Source organism: Cervus elaphus, chromosome 21 (assembly GCF_910594005.1).
Source record: "Cervus elaphus chromosome 21, mCerEla1.1, whole genome shotgun sequence".
NCBI classification, from domain to species: Eukaryota; Metazoa; Chordata; class Mammalia; order Artiodactyla; family Cervidae; genus Cervus; species Cervus elaphus.
The window spans coordinates 81,062,094-81,089,607 of NC_057835.1; the positions used below are offsets into that span (position 1 = coordinate 81,062,094).

Genomic DNA, 27,514 nt, shown 5'->3' on the forward strand with positions numbered 1-27,514 from the left:
AAGGTCACTCTCGACTACGCAAATAGAGTGCAGCTGGACGCCCATCACTCAGGCAGGTGACGACTGAGCGCTCCGCTTGACAGAGGCCATCCTTCCCAGCACCTCTCCACGAACACTCAGGTCTCGGCAGGTGTCAGCGGCACTGGATCTCACCTCTCCTCCAGGTTCTCATGGATGGAAATCAGCTAGTAGGAAAAGGTATCAATAGCCCTAAGAGGGATCTCCTTATTAGGGAAACCTGTAGTGGTGACCTGGACACCATGCCAGGGAGCAGATTCTGTCCTGAGGCAGTGGAAGCTGAGCCCTCCGTAACCCCCAAGCACTCTGGCACAGCAGTACACAATCGAGGGTTCGGAACAAAGCCTGCAGGCGTGACTGTAACTTTAAAAATTTCCCCTTTGGGAAGCCAAGAGCAATGCACCAGGCACCAGGTCTCCGCAGCTATCTAAACTGCTCAGCGCTGGACAAAAGCCTTGTGGATAGCGGGGAGCCAGTGTGCAATGCCGCCAAAACCAGATCTGAGCACCAGACCTCCCTGTGCCCTAGAGGACTCTTCATTTCACTTTCGGTCAGGCATCTGAAAGCAGAACAGCTTCCTTGGACTGAGAAATTTCCAAGTTACTTGACAATTGTAAAGTAGCAGCTGAGGCCCCTAGAAAAAGGCTGTACTTTCTACTCATTTGAGGTAGGGAGCTTGAAATAGTTTTAATTTGAAGGAGTGAGATAGTCCATCCATCTTATTTCACTTCCAGTACTCTGATTTTAGCAGCCTTGCCAAAGCAGTGGGACCATATTTATTTAAATGAGGTTTAAAGAGGACTCATGACATTTCTGCAAATGCCTGGAAAATTTTATTTGGTTAAAACCCAACACTTGTCATCACATAGTTGGCAAGATTATTCTTTTAAGATAACTGACAATGAAGAGCCAAAAATCTAATTGCTGAAGTTATTTTTTTCATCAAGAAAACAAAAGCAACTTTTATTAGACAAATCAAGGTTGTCAAATCAGATACAGCATCCTTCTTTCGAAGGAGACAAAGTTCTGGCTCTTTGTGAGGTTTGAGGATTGGTCCCATGCTTCATGTCATTCACCTTTGAGAATTCTCATTTGCAATACATTGGTCACAGTATCCCATCTTCTGCTCAAGCTAAGAGAAGAAATCACTGCAAATACAAAAAGCCAAATAACCTGCTTCCTTGATCCTGCTGTGACATCTTGTATCTGTGCATTGCCATATGCATTAAGATGGTAAGACTGTATCATGCCAGATGTGTTATTTCAAGAAGAGGAAACATTTTAAGGACCGTAGACTAGTCCTTGCACCTCATGTGATGCAACCTCATCATGCCAACACTCCACATTCCCTGAGTGTGGACTTTGGAGTCAGTGTTTTCTACGCTTTCCTCTTGCTGTGTGACTTGAGGATAAATAACCTCCCTGAGCCTCAGTTTCCTCATCCATATGATGCAGCTGAATATATCTTCTCACAGAACTGTCGCAACATTCAAGTAAAATAATGCATGTGAAAACACAAGTGCCTGGCGCTTGGTAAGTCCTCAGTAAACGGTAAGTAACCAAAAGAATTCTTAATAGGGGCAGTTGGTTCTGGCCAAGAAATACCTATCTGTCTATCTCTCAACTCTCTATTAATCATGGGTTAACTAGAATATATTGTTCGGAAGAAAGAAAACTTGACTCTAGGAAACCTTCTAAGTTCTTCTGGCTGGACTAAGAATTAAATTGACATGAAAATGAAAGTTGCTCAGTCATGTCTGGCTCTTTGCAACCCCATGGACTATACAGTCCATGGAATTCTCCAGGCCAGGATACTGGAGTGGGTAGCCTTTGCTTTCTCCAGGAGATCTTCCCAACCCAGGGATCGAGCCCAGATTTCCTGCATTGCAGGCGGATTCTTTACCAGCTGAGCCATCAGGGAAGCCCTAAAATGACATGAGACAGAGGTAGCAGGAGAAAATCAAATTTAGTTTTATACTTACGAGAATTCCACAAACACAAGAGGGCCAGAGACCCCACATGCAGGAGAGGGTCAGAGGCAGAAAAGCAAAATGAGGACTATATACCATCCTAAAGGAGATCAGTCCTGGGTGTTCATTGGAAGGACTGATGTTGAAGCCGAAACTCCAGTACTTTGGCCACCTGATGCGAAGAACTGACTCATTTGAAAAGACACTAATTCTGGGAAAGATTGAAGGTGAGAGGAGAAGGGGATGACAGAGGATGAGATGGTTGGATGGCATCACCGGCTCGATGGGCATGAGTTTGAGTAAACTCCAGGAGTTGGTGATGGATAGGAAGGCCTGGCGTGCTGAGGTTCATGCGGTCGCAAAGAGTCGGACACAACTGAGTGACTGAACTGAACTGATATACCATCCTGAGTTAAGGAATGGGATGGGTCCTGGGAGCTTCCAAGGATAGGAGAATGGTAAGAAAAGTAGATGTTTGGTAATTAGATATTTGCCCTACCATTTAGAAGGGCCCTTTAGATAAATTATATCTCCAGTAATAAACTGTTTTCTGAGAAAACCCCCCAATTTAAATTCTTCTGGGTAGTTAAGGGAGGGACAGTAATTTCTCTTGCATTCACCAGGTCTCCTTTGCCTTTAGCTCAAAATAATCCTCTTGCAAAAGTGGAACATTTGGAAGAGGCTCCTTATGAACCCCTACAACACGCAAACATATAGTGTAGGTTTACACAGCATCAGTTCAGTTCAGTCACTCAGTCGTGTCCAACTCTTTGTGATCCCATGGACTGCAGCACGCCAGGCTTCCCTGTCTGTCACCAACTCCCAGAGCTTACTCAAACTCCTGTCCATTGAGTTGGTGATACCATCCAACCATCTCATCCTCTGTCATCCCCTTCTCTGCCCACCTTCAATCTTTCCCAGCATCAGGGTCTTTTCCAGTGAGTCAGTTCTTCGCATCAGGTGGCCAATGTATTGGAGCTTCAGCATCAGTCCTTCTAATGAATATTCAGGACTGATTTCCTTTAGGATGGACTGGTTATCTCCTTGCAGTTCAAGGGACTCTCAAGAGTCTTCTCCAACACCACAGTTCAAAAGCATCAATTCTTCGGGGCTCAGCTTTCTTTATAGTCCAACTATCACATCCATACATGACTACTCTGAAAACCATAGCTTTGACTAGACGGACCTTTGTCGGCAAAGTGATGTCTCTGCTTTTAAATATGCTGTCTAGATTGGTCATAGCTTTACTTCTAAGGATCAAGCGTCTTTTAATTTCATGGCTGTAGTCATCACCTGCAGTGATTTTGGAGCCCAAAAGCATAAAGTCTCTCACCGTTTCCACTGTTCCCCCATCTATTTCCCATGAAGTGATGGGGCCAGATGCTGTGATCTTCGTTTTCTGAATGTTGAGTTTTAGGCCAACGTTTTCACTCTCCTCTTTCACGCAGCATAGGTTTAACAAAAGCTGTAAAGCTAGAGACATCCACAGGATGGAATAAAAGACAGGGAGAAAGAAATGGAAATAGGAAAACGGGAAGGAATGAAAGACGCGAGAGATGGCAAAATAGAGAGGAATTTTCTTTTAATTACAGACAAATGTATGGACAGGAGAAAGAAGCACAAATGAAAGAGAAGGTGCCAGACCCCGAAGGCCTAGGCAGGGCGGGGCGCCTCTGGTAGCTTTGAGCCGCGGAGCTTGGGGCTGGGGGCTGGGGGCTGGGGGCTGGGGGCTGGGGGCTGGGGGCTGGGCGCAGGGGTGCACGGTGTGGGCGGGGCATGAGCAGGCCCCGCCCAGGACCGGACTTCCTGTCGGGCGGACGCTCCAGCTCCCCTCCTCCCGCTGCCCTCTCGCTGCGGAAGCGACGAGCGTCTGACAGGCTGGTGCGCCCGCCGCCCTGAGGTGAGCCCGGTCTCCCCGCTGCACTTGGGCGGGCATGGGGGCGGCTGGCGCCCACGGCCCCGCGGGCCGGGGCGGGGGGTGGGCTCGGCCGGGGGCGCCCGGCGCGGAGGCCCCGGCTGAGAGCCCGGGACGACCCCCGCGCCGCGGGGCCTCTGAGCGGCGGGTGCGGGGTGACCCACTGGCTCTCGCCTCGCCGATCCCAGAGGAGCCCAGAGGCCCGGCCGTGTCCGGGGCGGGTGGTCTCCGCCAGCCCCCTACCGCGTGTCGCGCCGCCGCGGACGGGCGGCAGGAGGCGGCGAGCGGGGCAGAGACGTCCACCGCGCCTCAGGGGTTCGTCTCCGAGCAGACGAAGGCGGTGCTGCCTTTGGGCTTGTCGTAAGACTGGTTGGAAGGCAAAGGCGCGCACACAGCTGAGAAGTGTGGGGAAGACCCCCGAGTGCGCCAGGAATGACGGACGGCGGCCGGTGGGCTTCCGGGCGGGGCGGCCTCCTCAGAATGTCAGTCAGAGGCGGCGCTCAGTGGCTGCCTGCTCACGTAACTTACGTGTTTGTATCTGCAGGCCGTACTTCTCTTTTGAGGTCAGGATCCGTGTGGTCAGCGGCCTAATGGACCTCTCCTTTTGGCTTCACAAAGGCTCCTCACGCTCTCCTAATTAAACTTTTGATTTCCCCATCTCTTACCCAGATCTCAGATTTGCCTGTCTTCTATCGTTCCATGTTTCGGTTGATGTCACCGTTATCCATTCATTTGCCTAAGTGGGAAATCTGGGCCTCATTAAACTCTCCCCCTTCTCCATGGTCCGTATCCACTCTATTGTTGAGTGCCCTCACCTTTTCCTCCCAGAGCGTTTCCCTACCGTCCATTCCTCCCTCAACCCTCCCGTCCGTCTTGTTCTGCAGCCCACAAGTAATGATGCCTCATGGCTCTCAAATCGAAATCATGCCTCTAAGGGGTAATCACCATGGCACGACCCCCAGCCACATCCCTCCTCCTGTTCCTCTTAATCTCTGAGCTGTCACTTAGGCCTTTTGGTTCTTCTTCACATACCAGGAGTCCTGCAGTTGAGTTAGTCCTTCAAATCTTGGTTGAATCGTGTTCTTAGGGAAATCATTTCTGGTACCTAAGACCAGGTCAGTGTTCTCCTGTTAGGTGCTTCTCGTTGAATAAATAGTCAATGCATAGCTCTCAACTGATTGAACAAGTACAGCCTCTGGGTGGAGAACCCCCAGAAGAAAGGGTAACTTTTGAAATGAGCCTGGAAGAATTGGTAGGAGTTACACATATCAGTGCTGTGAGAAGGGGGAGATATGAGTGGCTTAAGCACAGTTTCCCTCTAGAAAGCAGATTCACCGTGAGAACATCCAGTTCTGTTGAAGCCTAGAAGAAGGGGACGGGAGTAAGAATGGAAAGAAGAAAGAAGATCTTAGAAACAATTCTTGAACTGCTCTGAGTAACTCAAAAAGTGGCTTCCTTCTAAAATCATTTAAATGCTTATATTAAGAAACAGGTTTCTCACGTGGCTCAGTGGTAAAAGAATCTGCTAGTCCAGGCAGGAGTTGCAGCAGACCCTGGATTGATCCCTAGGTTGGGAAGATCCCCTGGAGAAGGAAGTGGCAACCCACACCAGTACTCTTGCCTGGAGAACCCCATGGACAGAGGAGCCTGGAGGGCTACAATCCATAAGGTTGCAAAGAGTCGGACACGACTGAGCACACACGCATATAATATATATAATAAGAAGAAAGAGCTAGCAGAAACAGCTGAAAGTATCTGTCTTTTGCCCCCACCCCCATCCCCTCTCATCCCCATTCCGATACTGTGAACACCATGATTGGGATTTCAGACCAGTCTCCAGGGTGAAACTCTGTCAGTTATTCTCAACTGTAAAGATTAAACAATTAGGGTTGCTTTATAAATGATGCCACACATTTCTGAGTCTGACAGCTTAAAAAGCTTCACTGTCCTAGGTACAGATTTTGGAGTGTGGTTAAGCCTGTGGTGAGTTATTTTAGTCTTCTCTGTAAAAAGTCAGTGGAAAGTTGGACAGTTCCGAAGACAAAACTGTTGTATTTTTTGCCCTCTCTGAAACCTGGGGCAATTCATTTTTAGCTTTATATGTTTTTTTAGTCCTGGAATTTTCTTTCCTCAGAATGTCACAGTGGAAAGAGCAGTGGACTTTCGATTCAGAATTGAGTTCAAATTCTGGTTGTGTCATCTGTCTACAAAACCTTAGGCAGATTAGTTATATTCACTGAGCTTTAAGTTCTTCATCTTTACAATATCTTTAAAAATAATTTTACATGTACAAAGCACCATACTCAATTAGTGCTTTCTCCCCCTTCCCTTTAAAACTTCTTTAATTTCCATCCATAGTCAGTTGAATCCATGGATGCCAAAACTGCAGATACTGAGGGCTGACTGTTCTCTGTATTCTTTTTCTAATTTTTACTTTATTCTTAAACCCAAATATGCATCTATCTTTTAGAATATTTATTGTGTCATTTCTTCTCCATTCCTCAGATGATTGTTGTTTTTTTAAAGTGTGATATGGTATGGGCCCTTTGAGAAACACTTTCATAGAATACTTTTTGTTATGAAACTGTTTCTACAATAGAAGTGAATGAGGCTAGGTTAAAAATGTTTCTTAATGGACCTGTGAATGAATATTGAGAAAAAAAAAAAAAGAGAATTCTAGAATCCGGAGGAGGGTGAATCCTGAATGGAAGTATTTTGCAAATTGAGATGTTTTTGTGAATGAACTTCTGTAATTAAGACTTTTTAAGCAATTTGTAACTGCTTTGTCTTTGTATGTTTTGAATTTGTTGAGAAGATGGCTGATCCTTGGCAGGAATGCATGGATTATGCAGTAACCCTAGCAGGACAAGCTGGTGAGGTACGAACTGAAATCTCAGCTATGATGTGATGGATGTGGGCAGTATGTGGTTGCCTTCTTAAACAAAACAATGTATTTTTATTGATCTGGATTTGTTTTCAGTTTACTTAATGGGTGAATACTTCCATTTTATGTCATTAAACGTTTTGTAGTAACAGTTGTATATCTAAAATTGGTTGTAAGAGTCTATGGTTTTATACGTAGAAAGTCATAACCACTAAGGGTTTATTTTATATACACTGTGGCAAGAAATATTTAAGAATACCATTCCAGACTGATTGATTGTTTCAGATCATTTCTATTATTCATCTTTTAATTTGATTTAAAATGACTTATATGCTTTTCTTATTTGCTTACCAAAACATATCTTTTTAGGTGGTTCGTGAAGCTCTCAAGAATGAAATGAATATTATGGTTAAAAGTTCTCCGGCTGATTTGGTAACTGCTACTGACCAAAAAGTTGAAAAAATGCTTATCTCATCCATAAAGGAAAAATATCCATCTCACAGGTATTGCTTATGTCAGTTTCATGTGATAAAAATGAAATCTAGGTTGGAGTCCAAGACTTTTTACTTTAGACTCAGAAATTGACTGTCCTTAATTTACGCTGAACTGGAGTTTATTTGGAGGGTGTCAGAATCCCTGAGAGTAGGACTGAGCAACCAGGAAGGAAGGCAGAGCTGGTTAGGGTTGGGTCAGTGTTAGGCGCCATCGTTTAGAAGCTGCCTCACTCCTGACTACTCTCTTTGGATGTCTTACCCCATTAGCTCAAGGTTACAAATCATATGCAAAAACATCACTTGCTGAACTTAGGTTTTTTTCCCTAAGCACAAACTTCCAGGGAGCAGTGAACAGAGGATATTTGGATTCCTTTATAGAAAGAGGAGTGTTGGATGCTGGGAAGTTAATGTGACAAATGTCTGTCATAGAGAAGATTTGAAAGTTCAGTTTTATTCTCTATATTGCAAACATTTTTAGGTGCTAAAGGAGTGGTAGCTTTGAGTTTGAGAGAAAATACTAAAATCTGTCTCTCTTACGGACACAGAAATATAACTGAAATACTGTCATCGTTTTAAAAGTTTTAACATTGTCATTTGCCAGTTCATCTTCATCATGCCATTGGCCTTTCCTGGTATTTTAGCCACTGAGGAGAAAAAAAATTGTTTAAATCTGCATATGCTTTCTCTTAGTAAAAAGGTTTATAGCTAAGAGAAAAAGACAAAAGAAATTCATGGTAATGATTATTAGGACTTTTCAGTTTTGAATAAAGGACATAAATAACAGAGAAAGTAGGAAAGGAAAGAAGAAATCCAATGAATTCAGACATCATTTACAGAGTTCACCTGACATTTACTGTGTAGTGTGTTTTAGGAATGCATATTGATACAGTGATTTTGGTGGGTGATTTTCTTTCTCTTTAACTTATTTCATGTTCTCTGTATTATCTATTGCTGCATAGCAAGTTACTCTTTAAAAACTTAGCAGCTCTAGATAACATAGAGTTTTCTAGGATCAGGAATACGGGAGTAGCTGGACTGCATGGTTCTGGCGAGGGTCTCATAGAGTTATAGTCAAACTGTCGATCTCCTCAAGGCTCAACCGGGGCTGAAGGATCCATTTGCTTATGGTTTTGGTGACCTCAGTTCCTCATGGCTTGTCTGCTGGCAGCTTCCTTCAGTTTCTTCACCATGTGGGCCCCTCCACAGAGCGGCTCATAGTGTGGTGAGCGGCTTCACCTAGAAAACAGAGGGAAGGGGAAGGTGGAAAAATAGAGTGAATAAGACAGAAACCTCAGTGTCATTTTGTCAAAGAGTCTTCAGAATTGCACGTTGTCACGTACACGTTGTTCTTTTGGTTAGAAACGAGTCACTAAGTCCAGATTCACACTCAAGGCAAGGGACATTAAGCTCTACCTCTTGAAGAGAGGGTTATGAGAGAATTGGTAGACTTAAACCTCCACATTTCCTTAGTAAGTTATCATCTGCAATAAAAGCCTTTTTCAGCATGTGTCTTTTCTTATCTTAGTAATACATTTGAGAATTTTGAATTCTGTCATATTTCACATGACTTGTTCTGGGGGAAATAAAATTTTCTCACTTTCATCTGTCTGCGGGAAAAACAATAGAAAAGTGTAGTTGTGTAGACTTTTGTTCTGTATTATAGTAGACTAAAGGTTTGAAAATTGTTGAAAACTGTAAAGATTCAGAATTTGTCATATTTGCTTTTAGTTTCATTGGTGAGGAATCTGTGGCAGCTGGGGAAAAAAGTATCTTAACTGACAACCCTACGTGGATCATTGATCCTATTGATGGAACAACTAACTTTGTACACGGGTATGTTTTTAAAATTTTAATATTGTAATTACTGTTCGTGTATTAACTGAATGAACTGTTCAATATGGTTTTCATTACCACATATACTTTAGAGAATTCTGTAGTTGTAAAATATGTTATGCATAATTTTCCTCAGCTGTGGATGAGGTAATGAACTATTAATGTTATAGACATGTGCAGTCAAGTGCTCTGTTCACCATTCTTTTTCTCATTGTTGAAACCACATAAAGATGTATGCAAGCAACATTGCTGCTTTGAAATCAATTAAGGAACTGACTAACTCAGTACTAGAGTGTGCCTTTATAGAGTACACTTAATCCAGGAGAAAAAACTTTAGAAAGAGCATGGGTTTAGAACATGTGACCTTGTGACCTTGGGCAAGTTAACTTAATCTTTTTAAGCCTCAGTTTTATTTTTTTCATTCCCTAAAATGGGCACATTGATGGTACCTGCCTCATAGAATTGTTAATGGGGCTTAATGAGTTGTACATTTATATAAAAACTTAACATAGTGCCTGGCACAAAGTAAGTATGTAATTCAGTATATGCTGAGAAGAATATGTAGGGGAAAAAAAAAATATATATATATAGACACAAATTAAGTATATAAGTCCAGATATATAGAAGAAAGCCTGATGGATTTAAGAGTTTCAACAAGTAGTTGAGTTTGGTGGGATGACACATAGTTGTTATATTTGAAGTTGTCGTATGTGGCTGTATGTATCTTTACGAATAGAACTGTTAAAGCCATAAAGCTAAGAGGTAGGATCTATATATGATAGAATGTTACTGCAGAAAGATGCTCATGATATGAGGTAACATACAGAAGATTATAGTACAGTGGATAGTATGATCCCATTTTTGTTGACCTTTAAGCTATATTCGTGGAACTTGGCATTCAAAAAGTATAGAAAGGCATGTGGTGCTAAGTGGCCTTCCCACTTCCAACCCCAGCTTCTCAGAATCTGTTTCCGGAGGCAGCTGTTGTTATCAGTTTCTTGTGAATCCTTTCAGAGCTGTCTCGTGCCTATAGAAGCATTCTGCATGTATGCATCTGTGTATTCCTCTACCCCTGCCCTGCACTTATACAGAGGGTTGCATACTATACACACAGTTCTGGGAAGGGATGAGACTATTGATAGGAGAAAAATTGTAAGCAGTTATATCATGAAAAAAAGTTTGTTGAAAATAAGTTCTACCTTGGTAAATTTGTGTTTTGTTTTGTTTTGTTTTTTTAAGATTTCCTTTTGTAGCTGTTTCAATTGGCTTTGTGGTAAATAAAAAGGTATGTTGTTTAAATTTATGGTTGGTAAAATGCCTTCCTGTTGTTTTCTGAGAAAGAGTAAACGAGTCTCCATGATAAATTTAGGTTGTCTCTATTCAATATATGTAGTACCATTATTTTGAAATAAAGTACAGACCTGCTAAACTTGTGATACTTTTTCCCAGTGAAGAAAATGTAGTGTCTTCTGAGAAGATTTTACAAGGAAAAAATATGCACAAGTAACTGAAATATGATTCAGTATTTAATCACCATTATATATGTGAATATGATAGAAGTTGATATAGGATCTGAAATGTTTAATGGAAGAGTTGGGTGCTGAGCTAGGAATGCTTTAGTAGACATTTAGTGAAGGGAAAGACCAGGAAGTGGTAGGGGCCAAGTGTAATGAGAAAATACAGAGTATATTCAGGAACCTAAATACTTACTATATCTAAAGCCCAGTAGCGTACACTCTACACCTATTGCATTTCCATGCTGTTTGAGTATTTGATTAATAAAAAAATGAATGATATTTAACATTACATAACACCTTACATAACTGTCTTCAAGGAGCTTGCGATATATTTGATCAACATGTACACAAAAGAGTTAAGAAAACCCTGAAAATAAAAACATAAATTAAAAAAAAAAACCATAAATTAGTGCAAATGAAATCTTAGGCACAGGATTGTATTAATCAGTGAGAACCTTCAAAAGGAGATAAGTGAGCATTTCTCTTATTATCCATTCTGGACTGTTGAATTCCCAGTTCAGTGCAAAAGTTAGACGTCGAACTACGAAAAAATAAAAAGTAAGAACGTGAAGAGGGTGTAACGCATCCTGTCAGCAGCGGTTTGAGGAAATCTTCATAATAAATTGAAGGGGTGTTAGAATTTGGTCATGTGAGTTGGGTCATATTGGGAATTTTCCAGGTAAAGAAGAAAAGGAAAGTATTTTAATCAGAAAGAACAGTCTGGGGATGGGCAGGATGTGTATGGGCGACAGTGAGATGATCGTTGTGAGTGAAACTCTGGAAATGGTTGCAGCAGAACTGGCGAGGTGAGCTTGCTGTGGTCAGGCCATGAGGCCATGTGGTCTGTCTGTGCCGGAACACTTAGTGGCTTTGAGGTGGTTGGAAACCAGGAGAGGTTTTTCAGTGCAGAGTGCCAGATAATTCCAGCACCGTTCGAGGTCACACCAGAGGGGTGGGCAATTCTGAACTGAGATGGAGGTGGTGAGAATAACTGAGGAAATAGCCAAAATCAGGAAGTGTTTACAAGATAAAACTGACTCATGGGGAAGGACTGAGGCATGCACGATCAGGTTGCGAGGGAGCGTGACCTCTGTGGGTGAGGTTTCTGCAAGCCTAGGTTCCGAAGCACAGCTCCTGACCTGCGTTGATGGGGTTGGTGGGAGCCACACCTATAAGGGTAGTTGACTTTGTGGACTGGAAAGAAAAAGCCTGTAAGAATCAAGAGAGCTAAAAGGGAATTGGAAGAAAAGGAAGGGTGAAAACGGCTGAGACACACAACTGTTGGGGGTTAGGCAGAGAGGAAAGTCAGAAGAAAAAGTGACCCCAAGAGAGAGCAGCGGGAGGAGGACAGCACCAGGAGCACAGAGTATGGGGTTAACTGTTGGTGGTCCGCAGCCTCCAGATCTTCAGAGAAGACACTTGGTCCATGAGAGTCCATTCACGATCTCTTTGCAGGGAGTTTCAAGAGATGCATGATCAGAGCAGAAGCCAGATTGTGATGTAGAAAGAGAATGAGAGACGCAAAGTCTAGACCACTCTGTGGCAGTGAGGAGAACAGGAGAAGGTAATGAAGGCCTGGTGAGGGAGGGTCATTCTGGCGAGAAAGTACCAGAATCAGAGCCCAAGAGACAGAGATCCGTTGATGGAGCAGGTTTTCAGAGAAGTGTGACACAGGAGGAAGGAGTCACCTTAGAAAACAGGGAAGATCTGCCTTCATCTGAGGCGGGAAGGAGAGAGGTCAAAATGTACGCCCTGAGTTTGGAAACTGATGGGAGGAGACTCAGGGTTCAGACCTGATGACCTCTTCCTCGGCTCAGCTGGGAATTAGCATTTCAAATAGCCCACAGTCTAGCCGTTTAAAAACATTAACGTACCAGATATTCTTGCTGCTTTCTTAGAAAAAGTATTGATTGAATGAAGAAAAATGCTCAGGTTTGGTAAAGAAAGCTTGCGTTGTTCCTTCCACAGATGGAGTTTGGAATTGTGTACAGTTGCCTGGAGGATAAGATGTACACTGGCCGGAAAGGAAGAGGTGCCTTTTGTAATGGGCAGAAACTGCAGGTTTCACACCAAGAAGGTGGGTTCACCCTCATGTTTGGTGTGATTCAGACCACACACTCGTACGGTAACCTTGGTGTTCTCCAAGTGTGACCTGACTCATAAGTGTGTGTGTTTTCTCTGTACTTTCTCATCGTGACCACAGTTGTGGACGCGGTCATGGAAGCTGGGGAGGCAAGTACAGCGAGCAGATGGCGTGTACGCAAGGCTGCGGCCTTGTCAGGGGCCCTGGGGAGCGAGCGTGCCTCCCACCGCACGGCGCTGTTGGGTCATTGCTTCAGCCCTGCGTCTCAGATTCTTTCTAGAATTCCTCTGCTCTGATGCCACTGGGACTAGTTATTAGTAAATTGAAAGAGAAAAGGCCCTTCAAGTTGGGAATCATTAAAAATGGGACATAAAGCTATTATATATAAGGATGGGTAAAGAGCACCTTTCTACTGTATAGCGCAGGGAACTATATTCAGGGTCCCATGGTAAACCATAATGGAGAAGAATACGGAAAAGAATACCTAGATACACACATATATATATAAAGCTATAACTGAATCACTCTGCTGTGCAACAGAAACTAACACAGCATCGTAAATCAACTATACTTCGATAAATTTTTTTTAAATGAGGCATAAAACTTTTTGTAATGAGCATAGTGATTGGCCTTTTTAAGTCTGCTTTCTCTGGGGCAGCTCACTGTGTTTTAGAGGCACTTACCTTCCCTAAAGCAATCCCAACATTTTCCACAGTTTACACTTGCAGGTTCGTTTCGTTTCTTTTTTTTTTTTTTCAGATTCTTTTATGTGCAGCAAAAACTTTATTAGAATCCTCCTCCGCTTTTATAATTTTTCTCCTCAGACTCTTAATTTGAGGGCAGATTTTGAATTTGTTTTCTTTTTATTGAACTCTAAGACCCCAGAGATTAGAAGATACATTCTAATTTTCGAGATGTTAACATGTGAAAAAAATGTGCATCTTAGAATTGAAGGAATGTGGCAGCTTTCATAGAAAGAACTCTTTCCGCTCTTCTGTTATTTCTTTCACTTAAACAGGTTATGTGATCATTAGAAGAGTTCACAGTTATAAACAAGGCTTGGAACAAGCTGGCGGGCACATCTCAGCTGTGGGCGGAGGTGAAGTGTGAGGTGTCCCAAGAGTAGCCTGTGAGCCAGGAGGGTTGAGTGTGTCCTGAGCTTTGGTCACAGTGCTTCAAAGAGAAAATGGAAAGCACTGGATAATTTGTCAAGTTAGTAAATGGAGGTCAGATGACTAAATTTATTGAAGTATAGTTGATTTACAGTGTGTGAATTTCTGCTATACAGCAGAGTGGTTCCATTGTACACATTGTATTCTTTTCCACATTCTTTTCCGTTGTGGTTGATCACAGGATGTTGAGCGTGGTGCCCTGTGCTGTATGGGGCCTTGTTTATCTGTTCTATATGTGGTAGCTTGCATTTCGCAATCCCAGACTCCCACTCCTCCCCTGCCCCACCTCTTCTCCCCTTGGGCCACCCCAAGGCCATTCTCTGTATCTGAGCCGCTTTCTGTTTCATAGGTATGTTCATTTGTGTCATGTTTTAGACTCTGTTTGTTTTTATCTTTCTCACTTCTCTTAGTATGATAACCTCTAGGTTCGTCCATGTAGCTGCGAACGGCATTATTTTGTGGTCGAGTAATATTCCATTGTATATATGTACCACATCCTCTTTATCCATTCATCTGTTGATGGACATTTAGGTTGCTTCCATATCGTAGGTGTTGTACATAGTGCTGCGGTGAAGGTAGGAGTGCATGTATCTTTTTGAATTACAGTTTTGTGTGGATATATGTCCACCTAGATCATATGGCAACTCCATTTTTAATTTTCTGAGGAACCTCCGTACTGTTTTCCATAGTGGTTACACCTGTTTACATTTCTACCAACAGTCAGTCAGTCAGTTCAGTCGCTCAGTCATGTCCAACTCTTTGCGACCCCATGGACTGCAGCACACCAGGCCTCCCTGTCCGTCACAACTCCTGGAGCTTACTCAAACTCATGTCCACTGAGTCGGTGAAGCCAACCAACCATCTCATCCTCTGTTATCCCCTTTTCCTCCTGCCTTCAATCTTTCCCAGCATCAGAATCTTTTCAGATGAGTCAGTTCTTCACATCAGGTGGTCAAAGTATTGGAGTTTCAGCTTTAACATCAGTCCTTCCAATGAATATTCAGGACTGATTTCCTTTAGGATGGACTGGTTGGATCTCCTTGCAGTCCAAGGGACTCTCATGAGTCTTCTCCAACACCACAGTTCAAAAGCATCAGTTCTTAGGTGCTCAGCTTTCTTTACAGTCCAACTCTCACATCCATACATGACTACTGGAAAAACCATAGCCTTGACTAGATGGACCTTTGTTGGCAAAGTGATATCTCTGCTTTTTAATACGCTGTCTAGGTTTGTCATGGCTTTTCTTCCAAGGAGCAAGCATCTTTTAATATCATGGCTGCAGTCACCATCTGCAGTGATTTTGGAGCCCAAGAAAATAGTCTCACAGTTTCCATTGTTTCCCCATCTATTTGTCATGAAGTGATGGGACCAGATGCCATGATCTTCCTTTTTTGAATGTTGAGTTGTAAGCCAACTTTTTCACTCTTCTCTTTCACTTTCATCAAGAGCCTCTTTAGTTCTTCTTCACTTAACTGTGGTACCATTTAATTTTAATTTTTGTTTTATTTCAAATCTATATATAAATTATTTTTAAATTCTACTTTTTAAAAACATATGTAAGGCATTTGGTGGCTAAATGTATCATGCGTGTAGGCAAACTGGTTATATTCTGCACTTTTGGGGAGGTAGGCTAAGAAGCTAGATGCCTTTTGATGATTATAAAAATGATGATAAAATGACTAGAAGAGAAGAAGAATTCATAAATATTTAAAGCCTTAGAAAGAAACAAATATGATTCAACTAGGAAGAAGGATAAAAATGTCCAATTTGTTGAGCTACACTGTCAAATTTTTTTGTCAGGTTCTTATTTATAAACTGTAGTAATTATTTGAAACTTTTTCTTTTAGATGTTACCAAATCTCTCTTGGTGACAGAGTTGGGCTCTTCCAGAACACCAGAAACTGTGAGAATTATTCTTTCTAATATGGAAAGGCTTCTTTGCCTTCCCATCCATGGGTAAGCTCTTTTTACTTTACCCCTGAAGTTGAATATTCTATTATATTAATGCTATAGATAATTTGACATTCTAAGGAATGAATTTTTATTTAGAAATGAACTTTTAATTAATAGACATGGAGTCAGTACCGTAATTCTAATTTTAAAATGTGATTTTTTTAAAAACCTTTATTTGAAAATAATTTGAAATTTTAAAAACCTTGCAGAAATAAAAACCTATAAGAAACAGCAGTATGCAGTTAAAAACCTATAAGAAACAATTCAGCTATTGTTAACATTGTACCCACTGCTTTATCATTTTCTCATTCCTTCTTTTCTGTCTCTTTCTTTGTGTATGTGTGTGTGTTTGTGTAAATATTCTCCTTTTTTCCCCTTCAGCAATTTCATGATAAATTACTTAGTGTGTGGCTCTTTACCCCTACATAATTCAGTTTGTTATTTCTTAAGAATAGGGATATTCTCTTCTGTAGCCACAGTACAACTATTGACTTCATAGCTTTATCTATCCACACATACTTAGTTTTGTCAGCTAATCTATGTCTTCTATAGCATTTTTTTCCTCCAGGGCAAGATTCAGTCTAGGGTTAGCATTACATTTGGTTGTCGTGTCTATTTCACCACCTTTAACCTGGAACATTTCCGTAGCCTGAGCGTTACCCACTTTCTCTAAGTTTTCAAGTTATTTGCACAAGGTAGGCAAGGTAGACTCTTACAGTTCATTTCTGACCTGTCTGTGTCAGTAGTTTTCTCCCCCCCTTATCATTTCTTATTTTATGTTATTTGTTTTTTTTTTTTTTAAATCTTGATTAAATTACTTGGCCGTTTGTCAGTGTTTTTTTTTTAAAGAAAGAACCAGGATTTTGATTATTAATCTGGTCTGCTGTCTTTATCCTCCCTGCTTTATTGTTTTCATCATTGTGCTTTCTTGTCATTCATTTTGTTGTTTCCTGGTTTTTTTTTTCCTTTTTAAGTAGAGAATTTATTTTTATGCTTTGATTTTTATTGAGGTGAGTATTTAGGCTGTGAGTTTTTATCTGATTGCTGCTTTAAATGTATCCCACAGATTTTGATGTGTTTTCATTGCAATTATTTTTCACAAAATTTGTAACTTCTGTTTGTATTTCCCCTTTTACCCAAGAGTTGTATTCTTAAACTTCCATGGGGAAATGCTTTTTGTGTTTTCTTAGTTTTTTTTTTTTTAATCTATAGTTTTATTACATTGTAATAAATAAATTTTATGGAGCTTTATGTTCCCTTTGGGCCTAGTATATGATCAGTTTTTGTGGAACTTCTATATACACTGGAAAAAAGTACAGTTTGTACTTTGATGTTTGGACTTGAAGTCTAATTGTTTGCATTTGTCCGGTTAATCTTTGTCCACCTTTATTTTTAGTGTTTTTGAAATCAGTGCATTTTAAGTGCACCTTTTGAATACAGCATAGAGTGGAGTTTTGCTCTATAATCAATTTGAAAATCTTTTCTTTTTAATAAAAAAGTTAGGCTTGTTCATTTATTTATATGACCATTTTGTTTGGTCTCAATTTTGTATTATGTTGTAATTGTATTGTGATTTGTATATTATGTTATGTTTTATGTTAAGTACTCTGTACTTATTTAGTGTATCCTCTTTTTTTTCTCTCTTTTTCTATTTATAAAAGATTCAATTTTATTCTCATGGGTTTCTTTTATATTAAAACTGTTTATAATGCCCTTAATATTCTCTTTTCTTACTTAACCATTCTGTTAGTTCTGTAAAGACTCCAGAACTGCTTAGCCTGTTGCCTATATAACATTCAGTGATTTTACTCTGCTTTTCTCTTTTTCTCTCCCTCTCAATCTAGTTTTTTTTTTTTATTAAGTTATTTAACTTGCATTCTTTCTAATTTATCAGGCATATTATTACTACATATTGTTTCACGCATAGTCCCATCCTGTGGTCTTAGTTTTTCCTTTATAAAATGGTCACTGTCCTGTGAAGTTTTCTTGGTGTCAGAAGTTCAGAAATAAGTAAAACCACTGAATCACTGAATTCAATTTTTATTATGCACAAAAAGACACTTTGCAAACCAGGAACACCCAGACCAAAACATGGGATGAGGCTCAGCCATGCATTGTTGTAAAGCAGCTTATACAGTAAGAAGGCAGTGACTAGTTATTCTTCAAAATGATTGACTATAATAGAATTTTCTTAAATGATAGGGAATTGATTAGTGGTTAACTCATATCCACCTTGAGAAACAATTTAAGTTTGCTTGTAATTTTCAGAAGCATAAGCAAGAGATGATCCAGGTCTAGTTACTTTTGTAAAATGTGCTAAATTAACCTTTGTTTTCATGACTAAACTGATTTGGTCTGCTCAGGGAATTTTCAAGACTGGTCTCTTTTTTTTTGCTTTAACACCTATCACCTTTGTATTGGTGAAGCTCATCCTCTAGTAGATTTCTTGGGAAGGGCACCTGTGCATGGTATTCCATGATTTCTGGCATATTCCTAACTGTTTTCCTATGGTCTTAAAACTCCAAGGACAGCTTGGCTGGATAGAACATCCTTAGTGAAAGAAAGTATGAAGAATATTTCTTTAAAAATGCTGTTTCACTGTTGCTTTGCTTTGTATGTTGTTTTTGAGAAATCTGATGCCAGTCTGATTAATTGACTTTTGAATTATTTCATGTTTTGTTTGGAGTCTCTGAGAAATTTTTTTTTCTTTTAATCTTTCATGGCTGACACTTTTATAAGGATATATCTTGGAATTCTTAGAGTTGCTTGTTGTGGGATGGTTTTCTCCCTTTCATCGATAGATTAATGTCTCTCTTTCTTTTTTTCTAGCAAGTTTTCTTGAATTTTAAATATTAGTTCACTTATGCTGCTTTCATTTTCTTCTTCAAAGACACCAGCAGGAACATTCAACCTCCTTTGTATCTTCTCTTCTGTTACTTTCTCTCTGGCCCCTTTTACTTTCTTTTATTGTTTTTTTTCTCGCTGCCCTTTTTCAAGTTTTCATTTGCATCTCTTCTCTTTAAGGGTACCTTGTGATTCAGTCTTAATTTTTGATAAGGTTTTGTCTTTTTTTATTCCTCTTCATTTCTGAGTTCTATTATCTCTTATGTTATTTTTTCCTTCTTTTATTTCATTCACTTCTGTGCTTACTTTTCCTTTTGCAGAGAAAGTTTATCAGCCAGAAAAAACCCAAACACTTTATTATTAATGATGTTTGATGTTTCACTGTAGTTACGTGCAGCTGTGTCTACTTTTTTCCATTTCTGTTCACTTTGTGATCTGGGTTCCTGGTTTCAGAGTTTCTGCTTCCCTTAGTTCTCTTCTTCTGTGTAATTTCTGTTAGGAATCCCTGTTAGGTGTAGGAGACAGGGATTGGCATGTCATTTTCTCTTTCATTTCTCAGGATTTTTCATTTCTTTTACTTTTTAAAGACTTATTTATTTATTTCTGGCTGTGCTGGGTCTTTGTTGCCGTGCTCAGGCTTTCTCTCGTTGTGGCGAGCGGGGGCTGCTCTCCACCGTGGGCCACAGGCTGTAGGGCACACGGGCTCAGGAGTGTGGCTCACGGGCTCTGGGGCATCCGGGCTTCAGGAGTGTAGCTCACGGGCTCTGGAGCACCCGGGCTTCAGGAGTGTGGCTCACGGGCTCTGGAGCACCCGGGCTTCAGGAGTGTGGCTCATGGGCTCTGGAGCAGCCGGGCTTCAGGAGTGTGGCTCACGGGCTCTGGAGCAGCCAGGCTTCAGGAGTGTGGCTCACGGGCTCTGGAGCACTCGGGCTTCAGGAGTGTGGCTCAAGGGCTCTGGAGCACCCGGGCTTCAGGAGTGTGGCTCACGGGCTCTGGAACGTGGGTCAGTAGGTGTGGTGTCCAGGCTTAGTTGCTCCATGGAGTGTGGGGTCTTCCCAGACCAGGGATTGAACCCACATCCCCTGTATTGGCAGGTGGATTCTTTACCACTAGATCACCAGGGAACCTCACCACCTCCTTTATTTTAAGTGGAAGTATAATTGTATATTAATTGTAAATGACATTTATGAGGCAAAGTAAATCATTATGGATCCCATTTCCCTTTTTGGGGAGATTCATTTAATGAAATGCACTATATTTGTTTACTTCAATGATGTTTCTTGTGTGTTGCTTTAGGGAATGATTTGATCATGACTTGGCTCCTCTTTTGAGACCCTTTAATCTGCTAGGCCCTCGGCGGGGTGCTTTGCTTCTGTTGTTTCTGATCATTGCAGCTGTAGCCAAGTTGGTATCCCTATTTCGATGACAAGAAGACTAAAATTTGAAGAAGAAACTTCTTTCAAAATTACAGTTTTTAAGCAGCTGAGCAGGGAAGCAAACTCAAATCTTTGTGATTCTGAAGATGGATAGGTTCTTTTTAGCTCTATACCATCCTAACTGTAAAGGAGGATCAGACTAACATGGGATTCAGACAGAACACATTTGCAAAATCTAGGCCACAGCCTCAATTGTTTGGTGATTAAGTACTATCTTTAGTAATACTTACCCATAAAAGAATATACTTACTGATCAAAAGACCTTTTGCCAGAGAGCTATTGAGATACATCAGAAGTAGACAGAAGCATTTCATCTAGCGTTGGTCTTCCAGCCCAGGGTTCAGTGTCTGAGTAGAATGCCAAGAGATGATTTGTGGAAGATCTTGGTGTTTTCTTTCTGTGATGTGAGGTATGAACTATCACATATCCCCTGAGAAAGGAGGAAAGTACACCATTCTTGATAAACTGAAAAAAGCCATAACGTTAATTTGGGTTTATATATCTATGGACATTTTTGGAATTGCTAGTTCTTAATTTTGATATATAGTAAAATTGTAGGTGGTAAAATGTATTTAAAATCAAGGGCATCATGTAATTCTGGTCCTTTTTTGTTGTTAAATTGCTTTGGCATGAAGGGTGTACTAGGCACAGTACTAGTTTATATTTATTTTTTAGATACAAAACAGATATCACATTATTTCTTTTTTAATTTTAATTTTATTGGAGTATAGTTGATTTACAGTGTTGTGTTTATTTCAGGTGTATAGCAAAGTGATTCAGTTATGTACATCCATATTCATTCTTTTTTAGATTCCTTTCTCACATGGGTTGTCCCAGAATATTGAGTAGAGTTCGCTGTACTAGACAGTAGACCCTTGTTGGTTGTCTGTCTACATATAGTGCGTGTGTGTGTTCATCTCAAGCCCTGATGGATCCCTCCCCCATGTTTCCCCTGTGAACCATAAGCTTGCTTTCAGTATCTGTACAGTTTCTGTTTTGTGAATAAATTCATTTGTCTCAATTTTTTAAAAATTAGATTCCATGTGTCATACAATATCACTGACATGTGAAATCCTCTTATTTCTTAAAAAATAACGAAGGGTCTCAGTGAACAGACCTGACTGTGTTATTTTCAGAGGACTTGCCTGGTGGCTTAGAGGGTAAAGCATCTACCTGCAATGCAGCAGACCTGGGTTCAATCCCTGGGTTGGGAGGATCCCCTAGAGAAGGAAATGGCAATCCACTCCAATATTCTTGCCCAGATAATCCCATGGAGGGAGGAACCTGGTGGGCTACAGTCCGTGGGGTCACAAAGAATCAGACACGACTGAGCGACTTCACTTTCACTTTCAAACAATTAAAAGAAGACGTTTGAGTAAAAACCATTTGAAAGTAGTTAATTTACAGACATGGCGACTCCTTTTTCTTAAATACTTCAGTGTGTATATTTTTGATAAAAGGGACATACTCTAAGATAACCACAACACAGTTATAAAAATCAGGAAATTAGCTTTGATACATTGTCTAATATAGTGACAATTAAGTTTTGAAAGAATTCTAATCCAAGGTCCAAGCCAGTATCATATGCTGCACTTTAAGTGTTATTCTCATCAAGCCTTTTTTTTTTTTTTAAAAGATTTGTATACTTTGGCTGCACTGGGTCTTTGTTGTGGCCCGCGGGCTTTCTCGAGCTGCGGCGGCGGGGGCTCCTCGCTGTGGGGGCTCGTCTGCTCTGGGAGCACAGCCCCCGCAGAGGCGCAGGATTTGCCGCTCCTAGGCTCCAGAGCCCTGGCTCAGGAGTTGTGGTGCTTGCGCTTAGTTGCTCCTTGGCACGTGGGGTCTTCCCGGACCAAGGATCGAACCTGTATCCCTGCATTGGCAAGCAGATTGTTTACCATTGAGCCACCAGGGAAGCCCTCATCAATGCCTTTTAATCTGGAACAGTTGCTTAGCCTTTATCTTTTATGACCTTGACATTTTTTAAAAATGTAGGGCGGTTGCTTTATAGCATGTGTTTTGATTTGAGTTTGTTGGATTTCCTTGATTAGATTTGGGTTATGCATTTTTGGCAGGAATGCAACAGAAGTACTGTTATGTCCTCCTCCTCAGTGCATTCTGTCTGGAGACACAGGGTACCTTTGTTCCATCGTGCGTGTGTGTGTGTGTGTGTGTGTGTGTGTGTATCCAACTCTCTGTGACCCCATGGACTGTAGCCCGCCAGGCTCCTCTGTCCATGGGAGTCTGCAGGCAAGAATACTGCAGCGCGTTGCCATGCCCTCCTCCAGGGAATCCCCCGACCCAGGGACTGAACCCAGGTCGCGTTGCAGGCGGATTCTTTACCAGCTGAGCCACCAGGCCCGCCCTTTGTCCCATTACTGGATGCTAACTTTGATCACTTAGTAGTGATCTTGCCATCTTTCCCATTGTAATTATTGTGTATCTTATAGGGAGATACTTCAATGTGTAAATATCAATCATTTTAGCATTTATTGATGATTCTTTCCTGAATCAGTTATTATTACAATAGCTGATAAAATGATGTCTGTACTCACCCTGACTTGGTGTATTTCCAAGGACAAGGTTCAGTGAGAAGGCCCCGATGTCAGCAGAGCCCGGCAGGGCTGCCACCTTCTGGCCACACGTGCCGATGCCCATGCCACTGGGGGTGACCAGGGGCGCTCTCGCACGAAGGTCCGACAGACTCCTTGTGTCGTGGGGCCGTCGTCCCCGGGTTTTGACCACAGTGACGAGGCATGCATGCTGTGGCAGCAGAGTTACAGCGTTTTCTTCAGTGTTTTTCTTCCCAAAGTGTCATCGCTTTAATGTCTACCTCACACCTGACTGGTTTGTTAGGATTCATTCTGTCATTTATATAGTGTATCATGATAATTAGGTTTCACGTGTTTTGATTTTAAAATTCAGTGCCACCTTTTTTTTTTTTTAACATTTGGTAGATTGGTTCAAGTGATCTCAGTCCACACTTGAAACTGAAGCTAAGGAGGAATGCCTTACTTGAATAATTATATTTTCCCGTCTTGTCTGTTAGGATCCGGGGTGTTGGAACAGCAGCTCTGAACATGTGCCTGGTGGCCGCTGGGGCTGCGGACGCGTATTATGAAATGGGGATTCACTGCTGGGATGTCGCAGGTGCTGGCATCATTGTGACTGAAGCTGGCGGTGTGCTCCTGGATGTCACAGGTAAAACCGCGGAACCAGAATGCGTTGTTTTCTTTCCATATCTATGGGACTGTCCTCCAAATATGGCCTCTTTTTTTTAGATGTATCTTTTAATGTTTCCCTTTAATATTTTTTCAATGTTTACACTTCAGCTCTTCAAGGCAACACAAACCATGTAATTTTCTGCAGAATCAAAATAGCATATATTGGGAAACAGAGGCAAAAATGAGAAGTTAATGGTAGTGTGTAATTAATAATAATAAATGGCTAAGCTTCTTCAAGGCTTCCCTGGTGGCTCAGCTGGTAAAGAATCCGCCTGCAATGCAGGAGACCCGGGTTCAATCCCTGGGTTGGGAAGATACCCTGGAGAAGGGAAAGGCTACCCACTCCAATATTCTGGCCTGGAGAATTCCAGGGACTGTATAGTCCATGGGGTCACAAGCGACTTTCACTCTCACTTTCAAGCCTCTTCAACTATGAGTACCAGGAACTCTTGAGAGGCTACAGAGAAAGGCTGGAAGGGCACCGGGTCTGAGGTTGCACCAGGAGCGCTTCGAGCGGTGGCTGTGGTGGCAGCATGCGCCTCCTCCACCACCCGTTCTGCCCTGGCCCAGGGCAGTCTCATACTTTCTCTGCACTGATGATGAAATTTTTAAAAGTAAAGAGTGAACCTGGGTTAAAATAGTTCACCAGCTGTCTGGGAGAAAAGCAGCAAAGAATTAAGAAGGTGGGAAGGAGAGCAGCGTGCAGATCCCTGGTCTCGGGTTTTCTGTCAATAGGTTCCAAACATGAAATAAAGATGATGTGTGTCAGACCCCCTACTTCCTTCAAAACTGGGATTTCTAAAAGATGCTGAGAAACTCATTTATGTATTAGCAAAGCTTAAACATTGTGGTTATGACACAGTGTAGTTTTTTTTCAAGATAATAGAAAATATATAATGTTATGATCAACCACAGTACATACTGCTATGCTTGTTTTATAGGAATTATTTTTTACAAGATATAACCATTTTCCATATTTGATTTTAGGTGGACCATTTGATTTGATGTCACGAAGAGTAATTGCTTCAAGCAGTAAAACATTAGCAGAAAGGATAGCCAAAGAAATTCAGATAATACCTCTTCAAAGAGATGATGAAGATTAACTCTGACAGCTTCACACATTCAGTCACAGTTGGTCTCCCCAGGTTTTCTGATGTGCTCGTGGTGTTACAAAATTCAGGACTTCTGTTTCACTTGAAAAATATGATTGGTGTAAATTGCTTTCAGAGTCCATATTTAAAAACTACAACTTGTTCTGTGTTTTACTAAGAGTAGGTGTGCAAGAGTGGATGAAGTAGTTCATTGTTTTAAAAATGTCTGTGTGGTAAGAATGTACTTTGGGAAAGTACACAGGCAGTTGGTGAGATAGGTTATCACATCAGCTGAAATAGCCAGTTAGCAATTTAGAGTTTCTAAGTATTTATGAGCCTGTGAAATTTTGGCTTACTATTTCTGTGCATATGCATTCTTAATGAGACAGTTAACTTTTTGGAAAATTTTTTCTTTAGTTTCAAAAGCCATAGTAAATTTGTAAGATGTATATAATGAATACTGCCTAGACCAAGATTTCTTTCTCTGCAGAAAACCTTGTTTTATTCATCAGTGTAGCACCAAACATGGTACCTGTCAAATGGGAGGCAATCCAAAAATAAGCATTGAAAGAATGAGTATTTTGAAGGTAGTAATTCCTAGTTGCTATGGAAAGTAATGAGCTGATCACTCTGTAATTTTACTTCAGGTTTGGACGTAAGAACATCTGGTCATCCTTTTTATATTTCACGTTACTGTTCCTGTTAACATTTCGTATTACCATGCCATTCCAGTGACTGCACCAAACAAAACTCCCCCCACCACTCTCGCTGTGCGTTTGTTTTAAATCGACAGTGGCGGCAGTTGGAGCCGAGGAGAAACCAGTGGGCCAGAGACAGCGCTCTCCCCGCACCCTCGTGGCCGCCTGTGTCGGTTTCCTATTGCACAGAACACGTGGTCCCCGAGCCCAGTAGCGTCCAATGGTGCCTGCTTACCACGGCACAGTCTGGGAGCAGCAGTCCCGGGCGCCTTCGCGAGGATCCTGTCCCAAGGGTCTTCCATGCGCTTGCAGTCAAGACGTTGAACGGAGCTGCAGCATCTTGGTTTGACTGGGGCTGAAGCTCCTCCTCAGTCTCGCTTGTGTGGCTGTTGGCAGCAGCTCCTTGCTGTCTGGTGGCCAGAGGCTTGCCTTCCTGTCCGTCTTCGTAGCTGAGGGTCCTCATTGCGTGGCGACGGCCTTCCGCCAGAAGAAGTGAACCGAGAGAGGAGGCAAGCAGGAGACCGCTGTGCCTCCTATAACCTGGTCTCTCAAGTCGTCACTCTCACTTCCATTCTTTTCTGTTCAGCAGATGTGACTCTTTAAGTCAGCCACACTCAAAGGCTGGGGAATTCCCTGAATAGATAGCATCATTCTAGAATTCTCTCTCTTGAGATCCAGACTTATGCTTCCAAAAGCCAAGTAAAATCTCTCTCAATGTGTTGCAGATGTCTCATGCTGAACGTGTCTCCAAATAAACTCAATCCCTGCTCCCATCCTTTCCTCTCCTTACATTTTTTTCTCTTAGTTCATAGTATTTTCCCAGGCAGACAGGTGATATTTTCCCTCCCGTGCCTCTCACCTCCTACGCAGTTGGCCACCAGTTGTGTTCAGATGTATCAGGAAGTCTCTCTGGAATTTTTCTCCAGTTCCACATCTCCACTGCAACACCTGGACAGTTACCTCCTGAATTGTTACAATAATCTTGAGTTACTACTGCCCCTCCAGTCTCTCCTCCACGCTAACGCCCAGATCTCTCACTTAAAATCTAATCCCTCACATAAATATGAAAAAAAAAGAAAATAAAGGACTTCTGTGGTGGTCTGGTGGTTAAGAATCTCCAAGTTCCCTTGCAATTCAGGGGACTCGGGTTTCAGCCCTGGTCAGGGAGCTAAGATCTCCGCTGCTGTGGAGCAGCTGAGTCCACCACCAGAGGGACGCCTGCCCACCACGACAGAGGGGCCTGCGTGCTCGACTGAGACCCAGCGCAGCCGGAGAAATCCTGTTCTCAGATCCAATCCCTCCCCAGGCAAGGATACTGGGGTGGAAGTCCACGTAACGTACACCTGGGCTTCCCTGGGGCTCCGTCAGTAAAGAAGCCGCCTGCAGCGCAGGAGACCCGGGTCCAGTCCCTGGGTCGGGAAGGTCCCTGGAGGAGGAGGTGGAAACCCACTCGAGTGTGCCGGCCTGGGAAATCTCACGGTCAGGGGAGCCTGGTGGGCTGCAGCTACAGTTGCAAGAGTCAAACACAACTCAGCGACTAAAACGCCACCACCACCACTCACCAGATTAAATTTATCTCTGATCCGTCATTTCCACCACGCAAACCCGAATTCCGCACGTGATGCCCGCGTCCTTGCACTGTTGGAGTCCTGTACTCAGTCCTGGATTCTTTTGGCCAAAGCCCCACAGGCAGCCTGTGATCAAGCCACCACCGGGAAGTACCAGAGTTGGCCTCACCCAAGCTTCAGCTGCCTGGGATTCCCTCCTCCTACCAGACCCAACACATGTGTGCCCACCGTCCAAAACGTAAGCCAAAGGTCCCCGCCTCTCTACCCCATCTTTGGCTCACCTCTTCTTTTGGATTTTGTGCAAACCCATATTGAATTTGTCTCAGTGAGTAAGAGTTTTTGTTTGTCTGTCTGTATCCCCACAATACTCTGAGCTCTTTGGGAGCAAGGATCATGAATAAGTTTTCTGACTGTCAAGCAGTAAAGGTCAGTATTTTAGTGGGGAAGAGAAATTGGTACGTATTAATTATTTTTTAAGAGAATGGGTTTTATTTATTCAGCCATAGTTTGTTCTTTTACGAGTGTTTTTTGGAGAAAGTGAAATCTTTTTAGATTTCTGAGTGGATAAATTGGGCTTAAAGAACAGAATATCTGCATTTCAGAATTCCCAGCCTATTTGCTGAAGACCACCTCGTCGTCCTCTGCGCTGGCAGAGAATGGCCACTAGGGGGCATCGTAGCTACGTTCGCGTTATTCACTGCTAAGTGATGAACTTCGGGGCAAAGGCCAGTTGTGAAAACAAAAAGCTCTTTATGACCCACGGTTGTTTAGCTGTGCGTGCCTTTTGAAAGAAAATTAACATTTAAACGTCCTACCC

General features: G+C 42.0%; 1 protein-coding gene across 3 annotated transcripts; it reads left to right on the forward strand.

Annotated features, from left to right (window-relative positions):
- The first annotated feature begins 1,528 nt into the window (after positions 1-1,528).
- Positions 1,529-25,902, forward strand: IMPA1 (inositol monophosphatase 1). 3 transcript variants are annotated; one of them, XM_043879331.1, is made up of 9 exons: positions 1,529-1,551; positions 6,719-6,781; positions 7,157-7,290; positions 9,010-9,114; positions 10,354-10,399; positions 12,600-12,708; positions 15,734-15,842; positions 23,166-23,317; positions 24,328-25,902. In XM_043879331.1, exons 2-9 carry the CDS (start codon positions 6,719-6,721, stop codon positions 24,441-24,443), a joined length of 834 nt encoding a protein of 277 aa, XP_043735266.1. In that variant the 5' UTR covers positions 1,529-1,551; the 3' UTR covers positions 24,444-25,902. The 3 variants fall into 3 exon arrangements, with proteins under 3 accessions (XP_043735266.1, XP_043735265.1, XP_043735268.1); XM_043879330.1 differs by lacking the exon at positions 1,529-1,551 and adding an exon at positions 3,791-3,888; XM_043879333.1 differs by lacking the exons at positions 1,529-1,551; positions 15,734-15,842; positions 24,328-25,902 and adding an exon at positions 3,791-3,888 and having other exon boundaries at positions 23,166-23,315.
- The last annotated feature ends 1,612 nt before the right edge of the window (positions 25,903-27,514 follow it).